General features: G+C 37.1%; 1 protein-coding gene and 1 long non-coding RNA gene across 4 annotated transcripts; both read right to left on the bottom strand.

The window, feature by feature from the left end:
* Nucleotides 1-6,733: 6,733 nt before the first annotated feature.
* Nucleotides 6,734-12,086, bottom strand: LOC133980453 (tubulin-specific chaperone cofactor E-like protein). Its single transcript, XM_062419185.1, is given in 5 exon segments — nucleotides 6,734-6,864; nucleotides 10,119-10,375; nucleotides 10,483-10,664; nucleotides 10,782-10,921; nucleotides 11,922-12,086. Coding segments are annotated over 5 exon segments (858 nt in total). The 5' UTR covers nucleotides 12,070-12,086.
* An 8,445-nt stretch (nucleotides 12,087-20,531) lies between these two features.
* Nucleotides 20,532-22,103, bottom strand: LOC133980456 (uncharacterized). 3 transcript variants are annotated; one of them, XR_009925176.1, is made up of 3 exons: nucleotides 21,889-22,103; nucleotides 21,068-21,777; nucleotides 20,532-20,985 (listed from the first exon to the last, which is right to left on the bottom strand). It is a non-coding gene; the product is annotated as an uncharacterized LOC133980456 (long non-coding RNA). The 3 variants fall into 3 exon arrangements; XR_009925177.1 differs by having other exon boundaries at nucleotides 21,068-21,760; XR_009925175.1 differs by having other exon boundaries at nucleotides 21,068-22,103.
* Between the last annotated feature and the right edge of the window lie 162 nt (nucleotides 22,104-22,265).

Raw genomic sequence — 22,265 nt, 5'->3', positions numbered from 1 at the left:
CTGAAATGGCTTTCGCTCAAGACTACATTCTTGTTGGCTATTGTGTCGACAAAAACGGTGGGTGAGCTACATGCCCTTTTGATGCATTAAGAGTGCTGCCGCTGCTTGCCTGGGAATGCTGGAGTGCTGCTGCGCCCTAATCCTGCATTCCATCCTAAGGTATGGTCTGAGTCCCATGCCAACCAATCTCTTGAGCTGCGCCCTTTCCGCCCTCCTCAGGAAGGGGTATACAGTGTATAATATTAACGCTATTGACGTTTTTTCACAATAAAATTACCCAAAAATAAACAAAAACAACATTTTCTGAAATAACTGTTGTAGTATGATTATCAGGTGACCCTTGTTGTGTAGCATGATTTTGGTGAGTATACAGTGTATAATAGTAACGCTATTCACGATTTTTCACAATAAAATTCCCTAAAAATATGCAAATTTTTTTCTCCTGAAATAACTGTTGTAGTATGATTATCAGATGACCCTTGTTGTGTAGCATGATTTTGGTGAGTATACAGTGTATAATAGTAACGCTATTGATGATTTTTCACAATAAAATTCCCCAAAAATATGCACATTTTTTTCTCCTGAAATAACTGTTGTAGTATGATTATCAGGTGACCCTTGTTGTGTAGCATGATTTTGGTGAGTATATACTGTATAATATTAACGCTATTGAGGATTTTTCACAATAAAATTCCCCAAAAATAAAAAAACCCACGTTTTCCTGAAATAACTGTTGTAGTATAAATATCAGGTGACCCTTAATGTGTAGCATGATTTTGGTGAGTATACAGTGTATAATATTAACGCTATTGACGATTTTTCACAATAAAATTCCCCAAAAATATGCAAATGTTTTTCCCCTAAAATAAATGTTGTAGTATGATTATCAGGTGACCCTTGTTGTGTATCATGATTTTGGTGAGTATACAGTGTGTAATATTAACGCTATTGACGATTTTTCACAATAAAATTCCCCAAAAATAAACAAAAACAAAATTTTCTGAAATAACTGTTGTAGTATGATTATCAGGTGACCCTTGTTGTGTAGCATGATTTTGGTGAGTATATACTGTATAATATTAACGCTATTGAGGATTTTTCACAATAAAATTCCCCAAACATAAAAAAACCCACGTTTTTCTGAAATAACTGTTGTAGTATGATTATCAGGTGACCCTTGTTGTGTAGCATGATTTTGGTGAGTATACAGTGTGTAATATTAACGCTATTGACGATTTTTCACAATAAAATTCCCCAAAAATAAACAAAAACAAAATTTTCTGAAATAACTGTTGTAGTATGATTATCAGGTGACCCTTGTTGTGTAGCATGATTTTGGTGAGTATATACTGTATAATATTAACGCTATTGAGGATTTTTCACAATAAAATTCCCCAAACATAAAAAAACCCACGTTTTTCTGAAATAACTGTTGTAGTATGATTACCAGGTGACCCTTGTTGTGTAGCATGATTTTGGTGAGTATACAGTGTATAATATTAACGCTATTGACGATTTTTCACAATAAAATTACCCAAAAATAAACAAAAACACATTTTCCTGAAATAACTGTTGTAGTATGAATATCAGGTGACCCTTGTTGTGTAGCATGATTTTGGTGAGTATACAGTGTATAATATTAACGCTATTGATGATTTTTCACAATAAAATTCCCCAAAAATATGCAAATATTTTTCTCCTAAAATAAACGTTGTAGTATGATTATCAGGTGACCCTTGTTGTGTAGCATGATTTTGGTGAGTATACAGTGTATAATATTAACGCTATTGACGGTTTTTCACAATAAAATTCCCCAAAAATAAACAAAAACAAAATGTTCTGAAATAACTGTTGTAGTATGATTATCAGGTGACCCTTGTTGTGTAGCATGATTTTGGTGAGTATATACTGTATAATATTAACGCTATTGAGGATTTTTCACAATAAAATTCCCCAAAAATAAACAAAAACACATTTCCCTGAAATAACTGTTGTAGTATGATTATCAGGTGACCCTTGTTGTGTAGCATGATTTTGGTGAGTATACAGTGTATGATAGTAACGCTATTGACGATTTTTCACAATAAAATTACCCAAAAATAAACAAAAACACATTTTTCTGAAATCACTGTTGAAGTATGATTATCAGGTGACCCTTGTTGTGTAGCATGATTTTGGTGAGTATACAGTGTATAATATTAACGCTATTGACGATTTTTCACAATAAAATTACCCAAAAATAAACAAAAACACATTTTCCTGAAATAACTGTTGTAGTATGATTATCAGGTGACCCTTGTTGTGTAGCATGATTTTGGTGAGTATACAGTGTATAATATTAACGCTATTGACGATTTTTCACAATAAAATTCCCCAAAAATAAACAAAAACAAAATTTTCTGAAATAACTGTTTTAGTATAATTATCAGGTGACCCTTGTTGTGCAGCATGATTTTGGTGAGTATACAGTGTATAATAGTAACGCTATTGACGATCTTTCACAATAAAATTCCCCAAAAATAAACAAAAACACATTTCCCTGAAATAAATGTTGTAGTATGATTATCAGGTGACCCTTGTTGTGTAGCATGATTTTGGTGAGTATACAGTGTATGATATTAACGCTAGTGACGATTTTTCACAATAAAATTACCCAAAAATAAACAAAAACACATTTTTCTGAAATAACTGTTGTAGTATGATTATCAGGTGACCCTTGTTGTGTAGCATGATTTTGGTGAGTATACAGTGTATAATAGTAACGCTATTGACGATTTTTCACAATAAAATTCCCCAAAAATATGCAAATTTTTTTCTCCTGAAATAACTGTTGTAGTATGATTATCAGGTAACCCTTGTTGTGTAGCATGATTTTGGTGAGTATACAGTGTATAATATTAACGCTATTGACGATTTTTCACAATAAAATTACCCAAAAATAAACAAAAACACATTTTCCTGAAATAACTGTTGTAGTATGAATATCAGGTGACCCTTGTTGTGTAGCATGATTTTGGTGAGTATACAGTGTATAATATTAACGCTATTGATGATTTTTCACAATAAAATTCCCCAAAAATATGCAAATATTTTTCTCCTAAAATAAATGTTGTAGTATGATTATCAGGTGACCCTTGTTGTGTAGCATGATTTTGGTGAGTATACAGTGTATAATATTAACGCTATTGACGGTTTTTCACAATAAAATTCCCCAAAAATAAACAAAAACAAAATGTTCTGAAATAACTGTTGTAGTATGATTATCAGGTGACCCTTGTTGTGTAGCATGATTTTGGTGAGTATATACTGTATAATATTAACGCTATTGAGGATTTTTCACAATAAAATTCCCCAAAAATAAACAAAAACACATTTCCCTGAAATAACTGTTGTAGTATGATTATCAGGTGACCCTTGTTGTGTAGCATGATTTTGGTGAGTATACAGTGTATGATAGTAACGCTATTGACGATTTTTCACAATAAAATTACCCAAAAATAAACAAAAACACATTTTTCTGAAATCACTGTTGAAGTATGATTATCAGGTGACCCTTGTTGTGTAGCATGATTTTGGTGAGTATACAGTGTATAATATTAACGCTATTGACGATTTTTCACAATAAAATTACCCAAAAATAAACAAAAACACATTTTTCTGAAATCACTGTTGAAGTATGATTATCAGGTGACCCTTGTTGTGTAGCATGATTTTGGTGAGTATACAGTGTATAATATTAACGCTATTGACGATTTTTCACAATAAAATTCCCCAAAAATAAACAAAAACAAAATTTTCTGAAATAACTGTTTTAGTATGATTATCAGGTGACCCTTGTTGTGCAGCATGATTTTGGTGAGTATACAGTGTATAATATTAACGCTATTGACGATCTTTCACAATAAAATTCCCCAAAAATAAACAAAAACACATTTCCCTGAAATAACTGTTGTAGTATGATTATCAGGTGACCCTTGTTGTGTAGCATGATTTTGGTGAGTATACAGTGTATAATATTAACGCTATTGACGATTTTTCACAATAAAATTACCCAAAAATAAACAAAAACACATTTTCCTGAAATAACTGTTGTAGTATGATTATCAGGTGACCCTTGTTGTGTAGCATGATTTTGGTGAGTATACAGTGTATAATATTAACGCTATTGACGATTTTTCACAATAAAATTACCCAAAAAAAAACAAAAACACATTTTCCTGAAATAACTGTTGTAGTATGAATATCAGGTGACCCTTGTTGTGTAGCATGATTTTGGTGAGTATACAGTGTATAATATTAACGCTATTGACGATTTTTCACAATAAAATTCCCTAAAGATATGCAAATGTTTTTCCCCTAAAATAAATGTTGTAGTATGATTATCAGGTGACCCTTGTTGTGTAGCATGATTTTGGTGAGTATACAGTGTATAATATTAACGCTATTGACGATTTTTCACAATAAAATTCCCCAAAAATATGCAAATTTTTTTCTCCTGAAATAACTGTTGTAGTATGATTATCAGGTGACCCTTGTTGTGTAGCATGATTTTGGTGAGTACAGTGTATGATATTAACGCTATTGACGATCTTTCACAATAAAATTCCCCAAAAATAAACAAAAACACATTTTCCTGAAATAACTGTTGTAGTATGATTATCAGGTGACCCTTGTTGTGTAGCATGATTTTGGTCATCCTACACTGTATAATATTAACGCTATTGACGAATTTTCACCATAAAATTCCCCAAAAATAAACAAAAACACCTTTTTATGAAATCATTTATGTAGTATGATTATCAGGTGACCCTTGTTGTGCAGCATGATTTTGGTGAGTATACAGTGTATAATATTGACGATATAGAATATTTTTGAATATAAATAATCCCCAAAATTATATCAAAACTAATTTTCCATAAATAAATGTTGTAGTATGATTATCAGGTGACTCTTGTTGTGTAACATGATTTTGGTAATCTTACACTGTATAATATTAACGCGATTTTTCACAATAAAATTCCCCAAAAATATGCAAAAAGATTTTTTTTCTGAAATAACTGTTGTAGTATGATTATCAGGTGACCCTTGTTGTGTGGAGTGAATATAGTGAAGACTACTGTGTATAATATTGATTAATATTGAAGGGAAATCAATGGAACGACAGCACATGACAGTGATGATATTGAAGTATTATACACAAGCACATTTTGTAAGAATAACTGTTGTAGTGTGATTATCAGGTGACTGTTGGTGTGTGGAGTGAATTTGGTGAGACTACAGTGAATAAAATTGGAGATATTGAATATTTTTCATTTGGTACTGCACTTTGCAGACGGTCCCTAAGCGCTCACCTCTCCGCCCGCAGCGCATAGAGAGCAATATATTTCCTGCAGCCTGGAGGACGACTCGTTTTGGCGAAAATGAGTTTGTAGTCAATAGTCTACCTTACCACGATAGGAAAGAGGCATTTTTTATGTTTTAACAATGTTTCGTTTGTGAGCTATTGATCGCTGAAGTTCGAATCTGCCAATCTCTTTTTAACTTTACCCAAGTGTAAGCTTGCATTATATCATAGTTTCAATTGTCAATTTAAATGACTGATATATCTACCTAAATTGTTAAATAGCCTACTTCTTTATACTAAATAGTGTAATTATTTTACAAACAGAGTAATGTCATCATGATTATGGATTCAGAAGTGCAATTTAATGAACGGGACATAGTATACACTTTCCCCCCCTTCTCTACATCCCCTATAGTTCACACCCATTACTCAGGGGTCTCTAAAATACTGACAATATAATAATCGCTTAGCCTGCAGATCGACATTATTCATTTCTCTGTTAAGTGGTAGTCAGCATACAGTGATGTTAAAAAGAAAATCCAAGTCAGTTGATTCTGAAGCTCAACAGCTGATGTTACACCTGCTGCCGTACTGCTGTCAGCACAGACCTGCTAACACCCGGGATGACAACGCAGGTCAAGGCAGAAGAAGTTGGAGATGAGGGTACCCTTGTGGAGGTGTTATGTGTTCATTAAGAGATTATCATATCTTGCTTATAGTATATGATGTCAAACCCCCCCCCCCCGGAAAAAAATTTAGTTCCCCCAAAAGACATGATATCGTTGGCACACTGCCATCAGACAATTAGACAGTAACAGTCATGTTTTATTGCTTTGGAGGACTGCAGGTTGGTTGTGCGTGAGAGGTACGACAGGTCTGCATCACTCGTAAATTTTGTTCGTACCTAAGAGAAAATCCAAAATACGAGGAAATTGGTGAATGCGGCAAATCCTCGTAAATCACTCGTACGCATGGTTTAAGAACGAATCTGTGCGTACGAGTGGTTCTTGCATCTGGCCCATTGACTTCTACAGTTCAGAGAGGACCAAACGTAGATATACTTCTAATTTGACGTCAAGCAATCATCTGTGTTAGAAAGAATCTCACCTACAAAGAGAAACATTTTTTAAATACTGGGAAAAGTGGAATATGGTGCAACAGCCTATGGAAGATCAGTCACTCTAATCATTGCCACATCTGCGTAAGCAAAGAAATAATGTGTGTATTTTACTTTATCCTCATATTTGTATTATGTGATGTTTGTGCTACGACCCTGATGTGACTATTTGTCCTAAATTGAAAAACTATTTAAAAAATAATCGACAAAAAAGAAGAACCTCTCCACCTGCTAGGTAGGAGGTCCACTCTCACTAATGTCAGTCATGGGACTCACTGTGCTATCATGAGGCTGCGTCGCTCCATATTGGTGTAGGCCTGCAGCAAGGGAATGCCCTGCAGTCGCACCTCCTCCAACTTGGGGAAGAAGTTCAGCTTCTCAATGTCTTCCCATCGGTTAAGACCTGAAAACACACATACGGACAAGTTAGGACAGTTAGGACAAAGAAAGAGGGACAGTAGACCAGGTAACAGAAGATGTACTGTGTCTCTTGTAGACAGCTGTGTCCAGGCCATGTGCTAACACTTTACAGAGCAGTTTTTTAAGTAACTATAAGCCAAATTATTCTGACTAGGAGTCTACAACATGATGTTGTACTTAGTCACATTGGTACTTAGAGCTAGATGCTAATGTCAGCATGCTAGTAAAAGTGACAATGCTAAAAAGCTGATGTTTAGCAGGAATCATGTTTACCATGTTCACCATCTTCGTTTAGGATGTTAGCGAGCTAACATTTACTAGCTTCAGCATGCTAGCACTCTCAAAGTGACAATGCTAAAATGCTGATGTTTAGCAGGGATCATATTTACCATGCCCACCATCCTTGACCTGATGAAGACGTTAGGTTAAAAGATAGTTATTAATACTTATCAGAATCATCTTTATTGGCCAAGTATGTTTACGCAACACAACAATCTTCAGAAATGAAGATACACATTTTGTATTTTAAACAAAATTAATACATATAAATTGTAGGTACAATGGGTATTTTAGTGTTCCAGGGTTATTGCACACTGCCTGAGTTAGTTTGCACCAAATTTCATAGCAATCCATTCAACAGCTGTGAAGATGTTTCACTCTGGTCCAAAAATGTCAACCTGAATGCTGGACCATACAGATCATGAACGTCTCTTATAGTAGTCATTGAGATATTTCAGGCTGGACGAAAGTGCAACTAGTATTGCATACTGCATCACGCAAGCATGGTTTAAAATGAGAAGGTATAGCAGCTTTAAGGCTCAATATGATCTTCCTGATTTAAGTGATTGGTTAAATTTATACAGGGTGTGAATGATGTCAATCAGACAGCTCAAGTTTTAATTGATTTGTAAATGATTTTAGGATTCAGACATCAAACACTGCCTAGCCTTAGAGCAGCCTAAATTCAGCACGTGTATTTGCTGGACTTGCAGTTGTTGTCAGCCGACTTATCAGATTCACGATTGGTTGGTTAGTAGGACTGGGTGTTGCAATGCCTGCAGTTCAGCACTTTACTTGAGTGTGGTTGTTCCTTGTCCTGATGTTGGGCGGAAAGTTGACCACCAGAGGATGTTGACTTATGTGAGACACATCTTCAGTTGTGTACCTTAGCGTTTGTGGGTGCTTTAGCCTTTTAATTATAATTAATGGCCTCCAGGAGTGTTTTAATTGCCTTTCTGCTGGCTCTGCTGCCAGTTTCATTGTGGAGTTGGCTATGAATCCCCAGCATCCCACCTCATGGGTGCACATTCTGGGGGAAAGACAAGTGTCTGGCCTGGGTCAACAAGCATTTTCCAGTCCCTGGCTGAGTTCAGTGTGCCTGACTCTGGACTTGAAGAGTTTGCCTTTCTTTCCACTCTGTCTAAGATTAAAAGGTGCTAGACATGAGATGGTTGACTGGGCAACATTCATGTCATGAATGACACAGCGTTGTACTTGCCTCAAACTAGCCACCAATCAGTAGCTTCTTAATGTGCATTTGAAGGAGTAAATAGGAGGAAGTGATGCATTGAAGTCTTTTTGAACACCAAGTCTTCAGATATTGTTTTTGTCCCCTCAACTGCCAAAGGAACTTTAAAAATAGATTTAACACTGATTCTGCTTGGACATAGACTACAAAAACAACACTTTACACAACAACACTTTACATGATTAACTTTACACCAGACAAAGCCAGACACTAATTTCAATTCCTGTGAGAATGAGAGAATTATGCTTCTTCTTAAAGGATACCACTGGCAAAAACCTATGTTTCTCTTTGCCAACAAATCCCACAAAACCGAAACCAACAACGAACTGATCCCACTAACAAGTATTAAGAGTACTGTGTACAAAGCCTGATGTATCTTATCTCTCTTATTCTTATTCCTTATGCCATAGAGCTCAGAGCTCAGTCTCACATAAACCACCCTACTGCTCACTAGTGCACCAAATGTGTGCTAATCCAATGCTGAAAATAGTCTGTTTACTACTATTTACATAACACTGGCTAAAAACTACAGCACAGAATATACCAGAGAGGAAAAATATATATATATATTTGAGACACATTTTTAAAGATTCTTATTTCTGGATTGAATGAATCAGCATGGGGCTGAGAAGCACAGGCAGAGTAGGGAAGTCAGCAAGTATTCTCAAACTTATTTTTGGTTTCTCTCTTTTAATAAAAAACAAAACAATAATTTAAGTAAGTCAAAATCATAATGTTAGGCTCCAATCTTTGCCTCCTTATCATTACATGATTCAAGACATTTGCACTTAATTCCAAAATGCCTGAAACAAGGGGAACAGAAGAAGTAACTAGTGGTACAATCTCAGTCTCTGGGCAGAAGAAAAATACATCTTGAGGCCCGAAACTTGAGACAAAATAACTTGCTCGGATGGTTGTTTCTTCATGTGCCTCTGAAGAAGCAAATAGGAGGAAGTGATGCATTGAAGTCCCCTTTACTCCTGACAGAACTCTAAAAATAGATTCACCACTGATTCTTCCCAAAATAGAAACAAGATATAAAGCTGACGTCTAGAGGGATCTATTGTAATACTCTTCAAATAATATGAACCTTTCACAATACGTTGACGTTAGCTTGTGCAAATTTTACCATCCATTATTAAGTCATTACATACCGATGCTGATACTATCCTCCTAGAATAGATAGAAACCATCTTAAGATACTTTCCCTCAGTATATTCATGTAGCAGCTCTAGGGCTGGGATACCAATTGAGTACTTCATTCGATAACCATTACACATTTTGTGCACTTGCTTTTATCCAGTGTTTTTTATCTTTCGAGCGTTTAGGTGGCATCTTGGCTGCTGAACTGCTAAGCGCGCTAACTCAAATTCAACACGACCTCACCACCACAGATGGGTTGTAGCTACTGTGGCAGTGGGCCAATCACATGTCGCATCAAATAAAAGAACGCTCACATTCATTGGATGTGAGCAAGTCCATACAAATAGTCATATTTTCTAGCTCTGGGTGCAAAAATGATCGATGATCAAATGAGGTATCATTTGACAGGCGTTGCATCGATACTACTTGGTATCGATTTATTTCTGTCAATACCTTAAAAGGTATCGAGTACCAATACCCAGCTCTAAACAGCTCTATATTATACATCTACATAACCACTATGATGCAAACATAAACACAACAAGAGAACAGCCTGATCCACTGACCTGCGTTGTTCAGGTTGATGCTGCGTAGATTGGGGAAGAGACGTTGCAGGATTTCCTTGCTGTCCTGAATGGAGGCCAAGTTGTTATTGGCCATAATCAGAGTATCCAGGCCGGGGAACATGGAACCAAACTTGCGGACTTCGGCCCAGTCCTGGAGGCTGTTGTCAGTGATGTGAAGCAGGCGCAGGCTGGGGCAGGCCAATCTGGAGGTGCTCACGCAACTGTACTCATTAAGGCACAGGAACAACTCCTCCAGACTGTGAGGCAGCATGGGAGAAAGAGGATGAAGAAAAATGTAAACCACTGTTCTGAGCTTTGGACATACTTAAAACCACTCATCATCTAATGGAAGTATTTGTCTTACTCGGGTATCTGTTGGGTGAGCAGCAGCATAGTGTCCCATGACACTTGGGTGTTGTTGAGGACGAGGCGTCGGACTCGGGAGAAGGCTTCAGCGCACCTTGGCTCAAGGGTCATTCCTGCCAGTGGGTTAGAGCTCAAGTTGAGGAACTCCAGGTTGGGAATGTTGGAGACAATTTTACTGATCTGAAAACGAGACATAATGTGGTATTGAGAAAAAGTGTCCCTGCATATGCTTTTATTCTCTATTTGCTATATTTATCTCGTAACCTTCGAGTGATAAAACAAACCCAGAAACTGCACCTCATGCCAGTCCTGCAGCTTATTATGGGACAGGTCCAGTTCCACCACGTGGGTTCAGAAGGCAGCAATTTCAGCCTGTTCTCCTGCCCTTCTGATTCCACAGCTGTTCAACACCAGCATACTGGGCAGGTTCAGACGGTCTGAGGGGAAGGTGGAAGAGGAAGGAAGGAATTTATGAGGATTACAAAGAGAAAGGTTCACACAGAAAAAGAAAGGTTTTTATCAACTGGGATTTGATTAGGTGTAATGAGTCAAAAAACAGTAGCACATCAGAGGAGAGAGTGAAGAATTTCCTCCACCTTCTGATATTCACGAATGTTAATGAATGCAGTCTTGTGCTGACACCACAAACAAGACGAGAACCAAACATTCCTCCAGGACATGACGACTGCAACAACTGTTACTGTTGTGCTGTATTGCTTTCTAAACTTCTCTGCCCTCCAACTCCAGGCATCTTACATAGTCCTGATCAATTCCTATCAACTGTTCCATGATCCAGGCTAGTTGGTAAAAGGGGTCGTGCCTTTGCAGCAGCTGCTCCAAAGCTTTAGAATCAAGTTTTCCCTTTTCACAGACACTGACACTTACCTTAAGGCAAAAACTCAAGACATGCATGTTTTCAATGGCCTATAGATGCTCTTAATAGTTTTTTTTTTCTTTTGTTGTTAAATGTGCTCTATAAATAAACTTGACTTACTGATAGCAATTTTGATATAGTTGTTTACTACAGTATCTGTTTCCTACCTCTAGTAAAAGACAGGATGTTATCTTACAGTAATGGGTCTGATGTCTCCACTACTGGTCTCAAAAGACTAGAATGCAATGCAGCAACAAAAGATTTATTTCTGAGTAATGTAGACAATTGAATGTTAAAACTAAGCCCATTCTACACAGGCTGTGTGTAGGTAAAAGTATTGTGGGTGATGTAGGAGGATTGATGAGACAAAGCAGAGCAGCAGATGTGAGAGGGAATTTTCTATTCTATGCATTTTTAATTGTGTTTTTTTTTTTTATGCATGTACCCAGGAAACTCTGGAAAGCAGTACTGACACTGATTGGATTATAGTAAAGTAAAGTAAACATAACCATTTAAGGTTTAGCTAAAGTTAAAACTATCATTTTGTTTAATCTACAGCTCACCTTTCATGGGGGAACCTTGGGGACCTAAGGTGGGCACCACCACTACGCCCATGCCAGGTCCTCGGCGGTATGGGAAGTTCTCCGGGCTGTACTTTTCACTCATCACCTCCACAAAGGTACGACCCATATTGACCTCTGGTGGCTCCATGTCTCCGTTCCACTGAACCCCTGCCCTCTCAGCTGGCCGCCAGTGTGGGAAAGAGTCAAGTTATGAGTTATCACATTCAGACTCTGTTTTCACTGTTTTCAAGTGTACACAGGTACTATGAGAGTGTATCCAAGCACATTTTCATCTACAAAACATGATAAATAACTTAATTGATACTGCTCACAACTGGCTTTTACTACTAGAAAAGTAAAGACTGGCTAAAAGCTTCTTGATCCTCATTAGTTTCCATGAATAATGATGCAAGCTCTTCTTTCAAAAGATTGACCAGAACTACCACATTCAACATAAACCCAAACATTTGCCACAGTATAACGTATCATGTTATATAACAGGCTTATCACTACTGCAATTAAAAATACATGCACAGATGAAAGAGAAACAGATAAATGTCACTGACATATTCTCTGTACTCTTCTCCACTTTGCAACTGCAAAAACGTTGGTCTACATCAAGTTATAACCGACTTGTATGTTATCTAGTAAACTTGGTGGTGCAGTGATAGTTGTACAGATGCAAAACATATTTTATGTTTTTATGGCTCAGTTGAAGGTCTTTTCTTTTATCAGTTTGACCTAGAGCACATTGATTGACTCATTTTGGAGGCTACATTTTGTTCAAAATTGTTGCTGATTACTTTTTTGTCACTTGACAAAAGGTAATGTTCTGTTCTATTAATGTTACTGTTAACGAAATGACTAATTAACTGTTTGTGCATCTTACACTAAATCTCAAAAATCATCACTTTTACATTCACTTATCAAAGATTTGTAACATTCCAGAAAGTCCACAAGCTGCAGGAAACCCTCCAACTAGCTTTCTGTCTAGACTTCAGTTCATCAGCTGATGTAAAACACAGGAACACTAGTGTCCTGTCACTCAGCACTAATAATGTCAAACTACCAACACAACTAACATGAACCATCAGCCCACTTATTTCACTGACTCATTTGTAGTTTTACTGCAGGTCTTCACAGCTGCCATATTTCATTCAATAATTAGTTTCTTTCTTCTAGTCCTGTACAAATCATCCATTCATTAAGCAGCTAATGTTCCATGTAGAATAAAATAGTCTTACATTTACATTGCAGAGACATAGCTGCTGCCTTCTTCCGGATGACTGTCCAGTCTCTTAAATGTCAGCAGTTCTTTTTAAAGAGGGGTACAAAATGATAATGGGATCAGGGAGGGACATGAGGAGGTGTCCTCAGCTCTTTATCAGCAAACCACAGAGACACTGTCCCATTTAAATATCCCTGAATTTGCCCGCAGGACAGAAACACGAGAGCTGATCTTTCTGCTGAACTTTTGAAAATATAACACAGTGTGAAGAAGCCTTTTTTTTTTAACCTTACGTATCACTTAAGTATCTATAATTAAAATGATAAGTATGTGTGTGTGTGTGTTTTAAGATGGTTGGTGGATGGAGCCTCACTGTGGAATCTGCTGCAGGGAAGCATAAATTATGTAGTGGATTTGCTGAAATCAAAAAAAGGGATCCTGTTACAATATCTTATTTGACCAAAATGGGCTGCAGTAAATTGTGGTGAGGTATGAAAGCAATTTGTTACTTTTCGGCTCATAAATTCAGTTATTTCCTGCAAGGCAATACTTATTTTTGACAAACACAAATAAAATACATACTGAAGGAGTTTGAGCCAGTGTCCTGTTTGAAAGAGGATGAGTCTAAACTTTTAAAGAGAATAAGGTTACATTTGAAAAGATATGGTACAGAGTGTCTTACCTGAAGAGACGTTTCCCTTGATTTGACCTCTATCACTGTTTGTTGTCTTTTTCTGTTTCTGTACTGATGGCCTGTCAGAGGAAACAGGAGTAGCTTAATTCATTTTGTATCCACTGACAAAATATTCATTCATTTCAAGTGCCACTGAGACTAAATTAACATTACTTTTACACAATGCAAGGTTGTCTATATAGGAGATGAGAGACAAGGCCTAGTATTGTCAGTATTGTCTTACTCCAGAGTGACTGGCAGGGTTGACATGAGTCTCCAGAAGAAATGTTCGTCCCTCTTTGGTCAGCTGTCTGTATTTGCTCTGAACAGGCCAGGGAAGAGAGGAACTGGGGAGGCGCTCAGCTCATGACACTGGAGAACAAGCAAGATCCAAAGGTCAGTTTCTGCCTTGTTACTCATTTGCCAATATCGGTATTACTGAAACAGCAATGAAGTACACATTTAGATTTTCCTGCAAGTGGAGCAAAGTACTACAATGAGCTGCGTAACTCAGACACAAACCAGACAAAGGACTTTCCCCATGAGGGTAAACAACATGACACAATTATCACAATTACACACACACACACACACACACACACAAAATCAATGATTGATGGTCAGATAAAGAAGCCAAAAGGTCTCAATCATCAAAACATGATTGCATATGATTCAACACACACTGAGTGAGGTAATACTATCTGGAAGGGAAGTTCAACTTCACGAGGTGAACAGTTTGGCGAGCAAACTCATTATTAAGGTTTATATTTAATTGCAATAAATGCTACTTCCTCTACTAGATTTAGGCTGAGATGATGTGTGACTTGTGTGACTTCAAAAAGGTCTGAAGTTGAGTTGTTATGTTTAACATCAGCCCATAAAGCACGAGCACCTTTAGGTGACAGATTTTTCAATGGCGTTTGTTGGCTGTGCCAATCACCCTAGACATTTTTTGTAATTTAATATTTATTTGCTTGCATTGAACTCGTACATTAAACATTTTTTTTAAAAAAGATATTCGACGATTCAGCACTAAGTTCTTTTAAATTTGGCATACATCTTATTGAGAAAACAACAGTTATTTAGGCGGAATTTCAACATTTATATGTACATCCCTTACCTACAAACCCCTCACGGAGTAGTTTATTGTAATTGTCCTCCCAACAACAGTCACAACGGTAATTTTGTGGTTGTGTGTGCAGCTTCTTCTATGAGATTTAAGCTGGACTGATGTGTTGACTCTTGGTGACAGATAAAAGCTCACGTTTCATTTGTAACGTTAAAACCAAACGCCCTTTAAAAATATCGCATTTTGACATTTTTTCGCTTCTCGTTAAACCAATTCAACGAGCAGTGTACAAAACACGATGTCCAGAGATTCAGTACGAAGTGTTTGTAAATTCGGCATTGATGTCATTCACAATGAAACCCTTCTTTTAACAAAATGTCAACTTTTACAGGCGGCTTACTAGCTACACTTTAAGGAGTAATGTAACGTGTTTCGTGGGAAATAATGATGGCAACAACAGGCAAACCGAGCATAAAAGTTGTTATTTCATTGAAGTAATATCTATTTATGTCATTAGATTTACGCCAAAATTATGTGTAACTCTTGGTGATTCGTAAAAGGTCATACACTGCAGTTTTTACGTTAAAATTCGGTCAAAAGGACATATATTTGTTAAAATTGGCAGATTTTTGAGTGGAGGCTGGGTTTAAATTTTTTTTTTTTTTTTTAATAAAATCCCAAAAAATAAAAACAAGTAGCTAACCCACTACAGACAATAACAATACATTTACAATACAATACAGCCACAACTAAAGGAAACAACGTTAAACTGGTGAACAATAACGGTTAAATCCAGCAGACGGTGTCCAGTGTCCAGACTCGGAGCATCGGTGAGTCTGACCCCCAGCATCAGCGACATGGATTACAGATGGCAACCCTATAGATATACTGTCGATGATCAATAGCTGATGACAATAGCCTACTGTAACATATCGTCTAAAAACTGACAGAATAAGAAGATCCGTCGTTCTACATACCTTTAATATCTACTCTGAATCTTCCTTGTTGATGAAAACAAACCAGCTGTCATTTTGCTCTCCCCTGCATCCTGGAAGTGACGTAGCTTATCACATGAAACGTTTTTTTTTCTTCTTTTAATTCAATAACTTCCCTTTGAGTTGGAAATATTTTTTAAGTTACATTCTATTTTATGAGGTGCTATCAAATTGGGAAGAGAAAAATAAAACAAAACAGAAAAAGACCTGAGGTACCTCCAGACAAGATGTGCCCATGATGTCATTGTGTTGCTGTTGATATTGCTGCTGATGAGGATTTGTCTTGTCTTGTTTCATGTGTAGCTCGCCTGACACTCTGCAGATCTCTCATTATGATGATGGAGCTGTTTCATGGTAGACACTGAGACTTGTCAAAGCAGGGAAAGTGCAGGTGTAACTAATAACATTATTGATGTTCAGGAACCATGTGTTGTACATACAGTGGCCTTTGTTAATGTATTATTAACACCTGTGCATCTCCTGCTATGAAAAGAAATGTATCTGCTGTGAAAAAGGCCAATTATGGATTTTCTAACGTGGCATTAAACCAGTAACTACATTTTGAAACTTGGACTTGTTTCTTTCTTTATAACATTTTATTATTTTGAAAAGGTTATGATGATGAGTCAGTGCATTGTTAAATGTTGTGAAATAGAAGATGTAGTAAAATACACTGGAGCCAGAACAATTATTGCCAAATCAACACACTATGTACAATATGTACAATACATTCCCAATTGCTGATAGTTGTAGCAGGGCACTACAGGTCCCATTTTGTGTGTTTGTGTATATGTAATTGACTAGAATATTGTGTACTGGACACCGTAATGTGCATCAATCAGATTCTGTTTTTAGCTGAAAGGATGAGGTCATGCAGTACAACTCATAACAAAACAGGAGTATCTGTTATTCTTTAACATGGTGTACATTTAAACTGTGTAAACATCCGGAAATGAGCTCTGACAGGCTACTTCAAGGACCTTGATGGTCACTGGCTTTATGCTACTTTGTGCACCAGAGCCTTCTTGTGGTTGTGTGTCATCACAAATGAAATTCATCAACGTAAAGAATACCATTGACCAGTTGTGGCCTAGTTTTTATCCTGTGATGGTTTGTGAAGGCAAATGTACATACTGGTAGCAAAACAGTGAATGAATGATCTTCAGAGTCCGCATAGTTAGTGATGAGCTTTTAGCTGTCTTCTCCTTTAATTTGGTGACTGTCTTGTTAGATGAGGACTTACTTCTGTTGCAGGTTGTATGCTCATGGCTGCAGGTTTGTGCAGTGGCTGGCCTTTTTATTGTCAAACATGGTGTTACAGACTGTATTCATGAATGTGGGCTTTAATTGCCGATACCAGTCTCCTCTGACAACCTTGCAATGTATATATAAAGAAAAACTTATAATTAATAGCTTCATTACTCAGTGTATAGCCTAATATCAAACAACAAAACAACAAAACTGACTGTGGGACGGAGTGGGACTAATATCACAACAAGGAACGTTCAGGTTGAACTGATGGGAAGCTGAAGCAGGGATTCAGACCAAAACAGCCTTGCATTATAACACAGGGGGCTGATGTAGTAGAGGTGTGTTGTTTTATGTACCGGCAAGACACGAAATATGAACAAAGTCCAGTTTCAGTAAAAGACCAGACACAAAAACATTGCACAATGGCTTATTGTACTCAGAGTGAATTGTACAACTCTGGAAAGTTATGGTAATAGTAATAGTAATGGAGAGCCTACATAAAGGATACATTAATTTATACCATAACGGCCAGTTTAATTCATTGTAAGGGCATCTTAGGTGAAATATCTCAATATCTTCTCTGGAAGGACACTTCACATGTCATGTTACATTATAGCGCATTTAATTCTGATTAACAGGAACTATACAGTCCTTACAGAACTTTGGTATGTTTCCTCCTTTGTATGGGTAACTTTGAGGGCACTTTAGCATACCGTGGGGGAACCTTCAAGGGCACTTCTGCAGTATTTCTTTTTGTCTTGGGGGGCACCGGACACCTGTGTAAGTATGGTCCACCAACAGTAAAGGACCACCTTCCCTACCAAACGTTTGAGGCCAATGTAGTTTAAGCAATATAATACAGAACAAAATACATGGTGGAAAAAGGGTTATTTTGGAATTACTGGTTTAGACTTTAGTTTTAAACCTTTCTGTACATGAAACTGTTGCAGTATAGGCCTGTGTCCACATGGTGGCAGCACTGGTAATCAGTCTGGACGGGGAAAAAGAGGGCATAAGACATTGCCTCCTTCAAGTTAAACAAACTGTCGAATTCCCTGTTAGGAATAGTTTTAGAGAGAAAGAGAGAGAGAGAGTAAGAGAGAGAGACATATAACATCAGGTGTTGGGGCCAAAATATACATTAATTCATATTATTATTAATATTTATTGTTACCAATTATTATATAAAACACTTTGTTTACTTGTTTAGATTGAATTGGGGAATTATTTCTTTTGTGCTTTGCCGGTCCCACTGGGGGTCGGAGCAGAGGTCATTTAAGAAGTGATTGATATCACCTGACAGCTGACATGGGTGAGAGTGCTGGAAGCGACACCATTTTTTGACTGCAAAGGGCAGATCGCGTATTCTTTCGTTTTGTAATCATATATGTTAATAAATGACTTTATTAATGACTTTTGATTCGCGGTCACCTTTTGTTTTGGATTTCAATAGCAAGTTCACCCACTCAGGAGCGGAAGATTTTAAGTTTGATGCCGCAACATCAGGCTGGGAAGTTTCTCTGGGCTGAAGAATTGCTTAACAAATAATTTCAATCTTACACATCCAGTGGATACAGAAAAACAATGTCCACCTATTGGAGTCCAAGTAGAATTTTCCCTCTTTCCCCTGGAAAAAAATAATACATCTTTTTTTAGCTTGAAATTCTTAACCAGCTTTCACTTCAGTTCAGTGCTGTTTATAACATGTCACGTTTAGAGAACGTTAGCATTTGGTTCTCTAAAGGTTAGGTTATAACCAAACCAAGGATTAACGTTTAGAGAACGTTCCCTCTGGTTATGCAGAAACCTAACAAAGCCTAACGTTCCCCTAACGTTTCGGGAACCACAGAACCACAACGTTCTGCTGTGGTTGCACTGTTTACCTCCACACAACGTTATGTCTGGTGTTTTTTTGGTTGATCTGAGAACGAAGACTTTTAGAGCTGACAAATCCTGTTTCATTGATATTTTACACTTAGGCTACTAATTTGCATGTAGCCTATGCAATGTGCCTTTAGATAGATAGATAGATAGATAGATAGATAGATAGATAGATAGATAGATAGATAGATAGATAGATAGATAGATAGATAGATAGATAGATAGATAGATAGATAGATAGATAGATAGATAGATTGATACTTATTCATATATATACTTATTCAATATGGACACACAAGACACTCCCGGACACTCCCGAAATCACCTTTTCTCTTTTAATCAAACTTGTATTTTATTATATTTTGTATTACATTTGTATTTTATTATTTTTTTTGTATTAAACTTTCAAGTCCTGCTAAATTTGCCTGTTCATTCATCACTGTCAATATTCTCAAGTAAATAGTTGTCATATGCAACCAAAAACTAATAAAATAACATACTACAGACATTACAACGTTAGGGGAACATTGAGAGAACCAAACATGTAACCAACAAGGTTAGGGGAACGTTAGGAGAACATTGAGGGAACCAAACATGTATCCAACAAGGTTAGGGGAACGTTAGGAGAACGTTGAGGGAACCAAACATGTATCCAACAAGGTTAGGGGAACGTTAGGGGAACGTTACGAGAACGTTGAGGGAACCAACATGTATCCAAAAAGGTTAGGGGAATGTTAGGAGAACGTTGAGGGAGCCAAACATGTAACCAACAGCTAACAGTTAGAGAACAAACCAAAAGTAACGTACAGGGAACGTAACTGGAACTAAAGGCTTACATAACTAGAACGTTCTGGGAACCAAAAATGGCCAGTAGGTGCAAACTTGCATTATTTGAGATCACTTGCTGCAAATAGCATAATGGGAGCAGCCTGTGAACCAAAATAATGAGGTTAAGATTTATTTATATAATAAAGGACCATTAATATTTATACAAGGAGACAAGATACACATATCTTTAAAAAAAATAGAGATTTAAAGATCCCTTCCAGACATGTTTTAAGAATAGTATATAAAAATACTAAAAACCTTGTTATAATCCGTAAAATCACTCCCTCATTAATAACTAAAACCTGTAAATAAGCAAATGTTTTTACTACAAATATTTCACTGCTGTACATGAAACGTTCCCTACTTTTCTTCCTCCAAAGTAGTTGTGAATGATGTCACAAATCAAGCTAGTGGGTACATACCTTGAATTCAGATGTACAGTCAATACAGAATGTGTTTACACTTTCAACAGTTGAATGTGAAAACAGTCTTTGAGTATCAAACTCTGCACATACATCATTCTGCACAATGAAGCTCAAACATTCAAGTGGAGCAACAAGAGGCAAAACACAGTTTTGAATGGAAGGGGACTTTAGTATAATAAGGAGATTTTAGTATAACTGTAGAGATCATACTTCAAGCTGCAAATGAAAGGAAAGTGTAAAAACCACTATCAGATTAACAGTCTCATCAAATGACTTTTATCTTTTTACACTGGTGTGTTGAAACAGCTTTGGGGAGAAACTTCATCATGGAAATATGTCCAAAAATTCTGCCATTGTGGAACATGAGCTTGACTGCAATCATATCATATAGTTTAGAAGAAATGTTTTTAAGTGTATTATTATTATTATTGAGAAAATGATGCACACATTTGTCTTGGTCTGGGACACTGGTGTTATAGTGGGACATCTAGTGACTGAATGTATGTATTGCAACTTTCAGGCATTTCTATCTAAAATAAAATACAAATACTGTGAAGATTTGACCTGCGTGAAACACTGTATATGAGAGGACTGAGTGTGCAATTTACTTGGCTAGTAGTAGTCATAGATCTTGATCACGGCTGGCTTCAGGTTCTGCACTGGGATCTCCTGCATGAGCTTTAATCTGTGGTTGATGGCTATGTCCTTCAGTAACTGATGGAAGAAAAACAGACACATAAATAGTAATAAATCTAAAGAGTATCATGTAGTATTGTCCACTGTGAATTCCTCTTACCTCCCGTATATACAAAAGAACATGATCTTCCTTTTGTTCAACATTATCCACCAGCAGAGCACCTTTGATCTGTGAGGACATGATATTCAGCTGGGTTACCATGATGTCAACACCTGACACAAATATTACAAGTTAAAACTACAGTAATAAGTTACCTCCAGATCCTGGACATCCTGATGTCCAGGATCACCATGTTGGTATTGGTCTCCTTCCCACTATAACTGTAATGGAAGCATAAAAAATGTGATACACAGTCAGATATCACTTCCTGGTCCACTGAGTTGTACTAGTTTTATGCACAGACGAGGCTTTGTTAACAACATCTTTAGAATTAGCTGTTTTGAGCAGTCTTGTCAAACAAGATGGGTAAAATAAGTAGAGAATTCTTTTGGCCATGACTTTGTAAGTATTTATGAATTCATTAAGGTAAACTGGGATGTCCCTCTGAATGGACAACAGAAGATCTGAGAGCATTTCTCTCCGTATCTTTTTCTAAGCTGGGCCTCGATCAGCTTCAATTTGGAGAATTACCTCTTGACTTGATGCATTTATGCATTGTGGACCTGGTTTTTGATCATCACTTAAAAAGATTTTATCTTCAGAGTGAGTTTAGGTCTGGTGGATTTGATGGTGCAGTTGGCCTCTGGTTTTACCTCAACACTGAGAGCAGTTATATTCCCAGGAATTGGGATGCTATAAAGAAGAGAAATCTGTCAAACCGATAGACAAGGAAGAATTAATATTCACAAAAAGTGAACAAGAATATCAATATTTAGAGTAAGAAAAGGACCTAAAAATACTAATACTATGTGTATACTGACCTGCATTGCAGCACATGCCGTTCCTTTCACGCCCAGACTGTACTTTCCTGTCACATCCTGCAGTGTCTTCTCCTGGTAGAGCAGTTTGTTGTGCTGGTTCACATCAAATGCCACTGGGAGACTGAACTGTCTCCCAGTGGCCGAGTAGTGTTAGAACTGTATAATGAAAAACCCCCATACGGGTCAAAACAATTCGCAACTAGAGTACAACTAGAGTCCTGACCTTAAAATCAATGCAGGTATGAACTTCTGTGCTGTATGTCTCCTTGAGGAGAGTCGTTTGCTTCTCTTGGGAGATCAGAGTCACGGTCATGACGAGAGAGTGGCTGGGCTGCCGGAGATTCACACAGAATTTGGTCTCAGCTCTAGCTTCGAGA

Source organism: Scomber scombrus, chromosome 5 (genome assembly GCF_963691925.1).
Source record: "Scomber scombrus chromosome 5, fScoSco1.1, whole genome shotgun sequence".
NCBI lineage: Eukaryota > Metazoa > Chordata > Actinopteri > Scombriformes > Scombridae > Scomber > Scomber scombrus.
The sequence above is the reverse complement of the archived record's forward strand: the minus strand, read 5'-3'. Positions and strand labels throughout refer to the sequence as shown.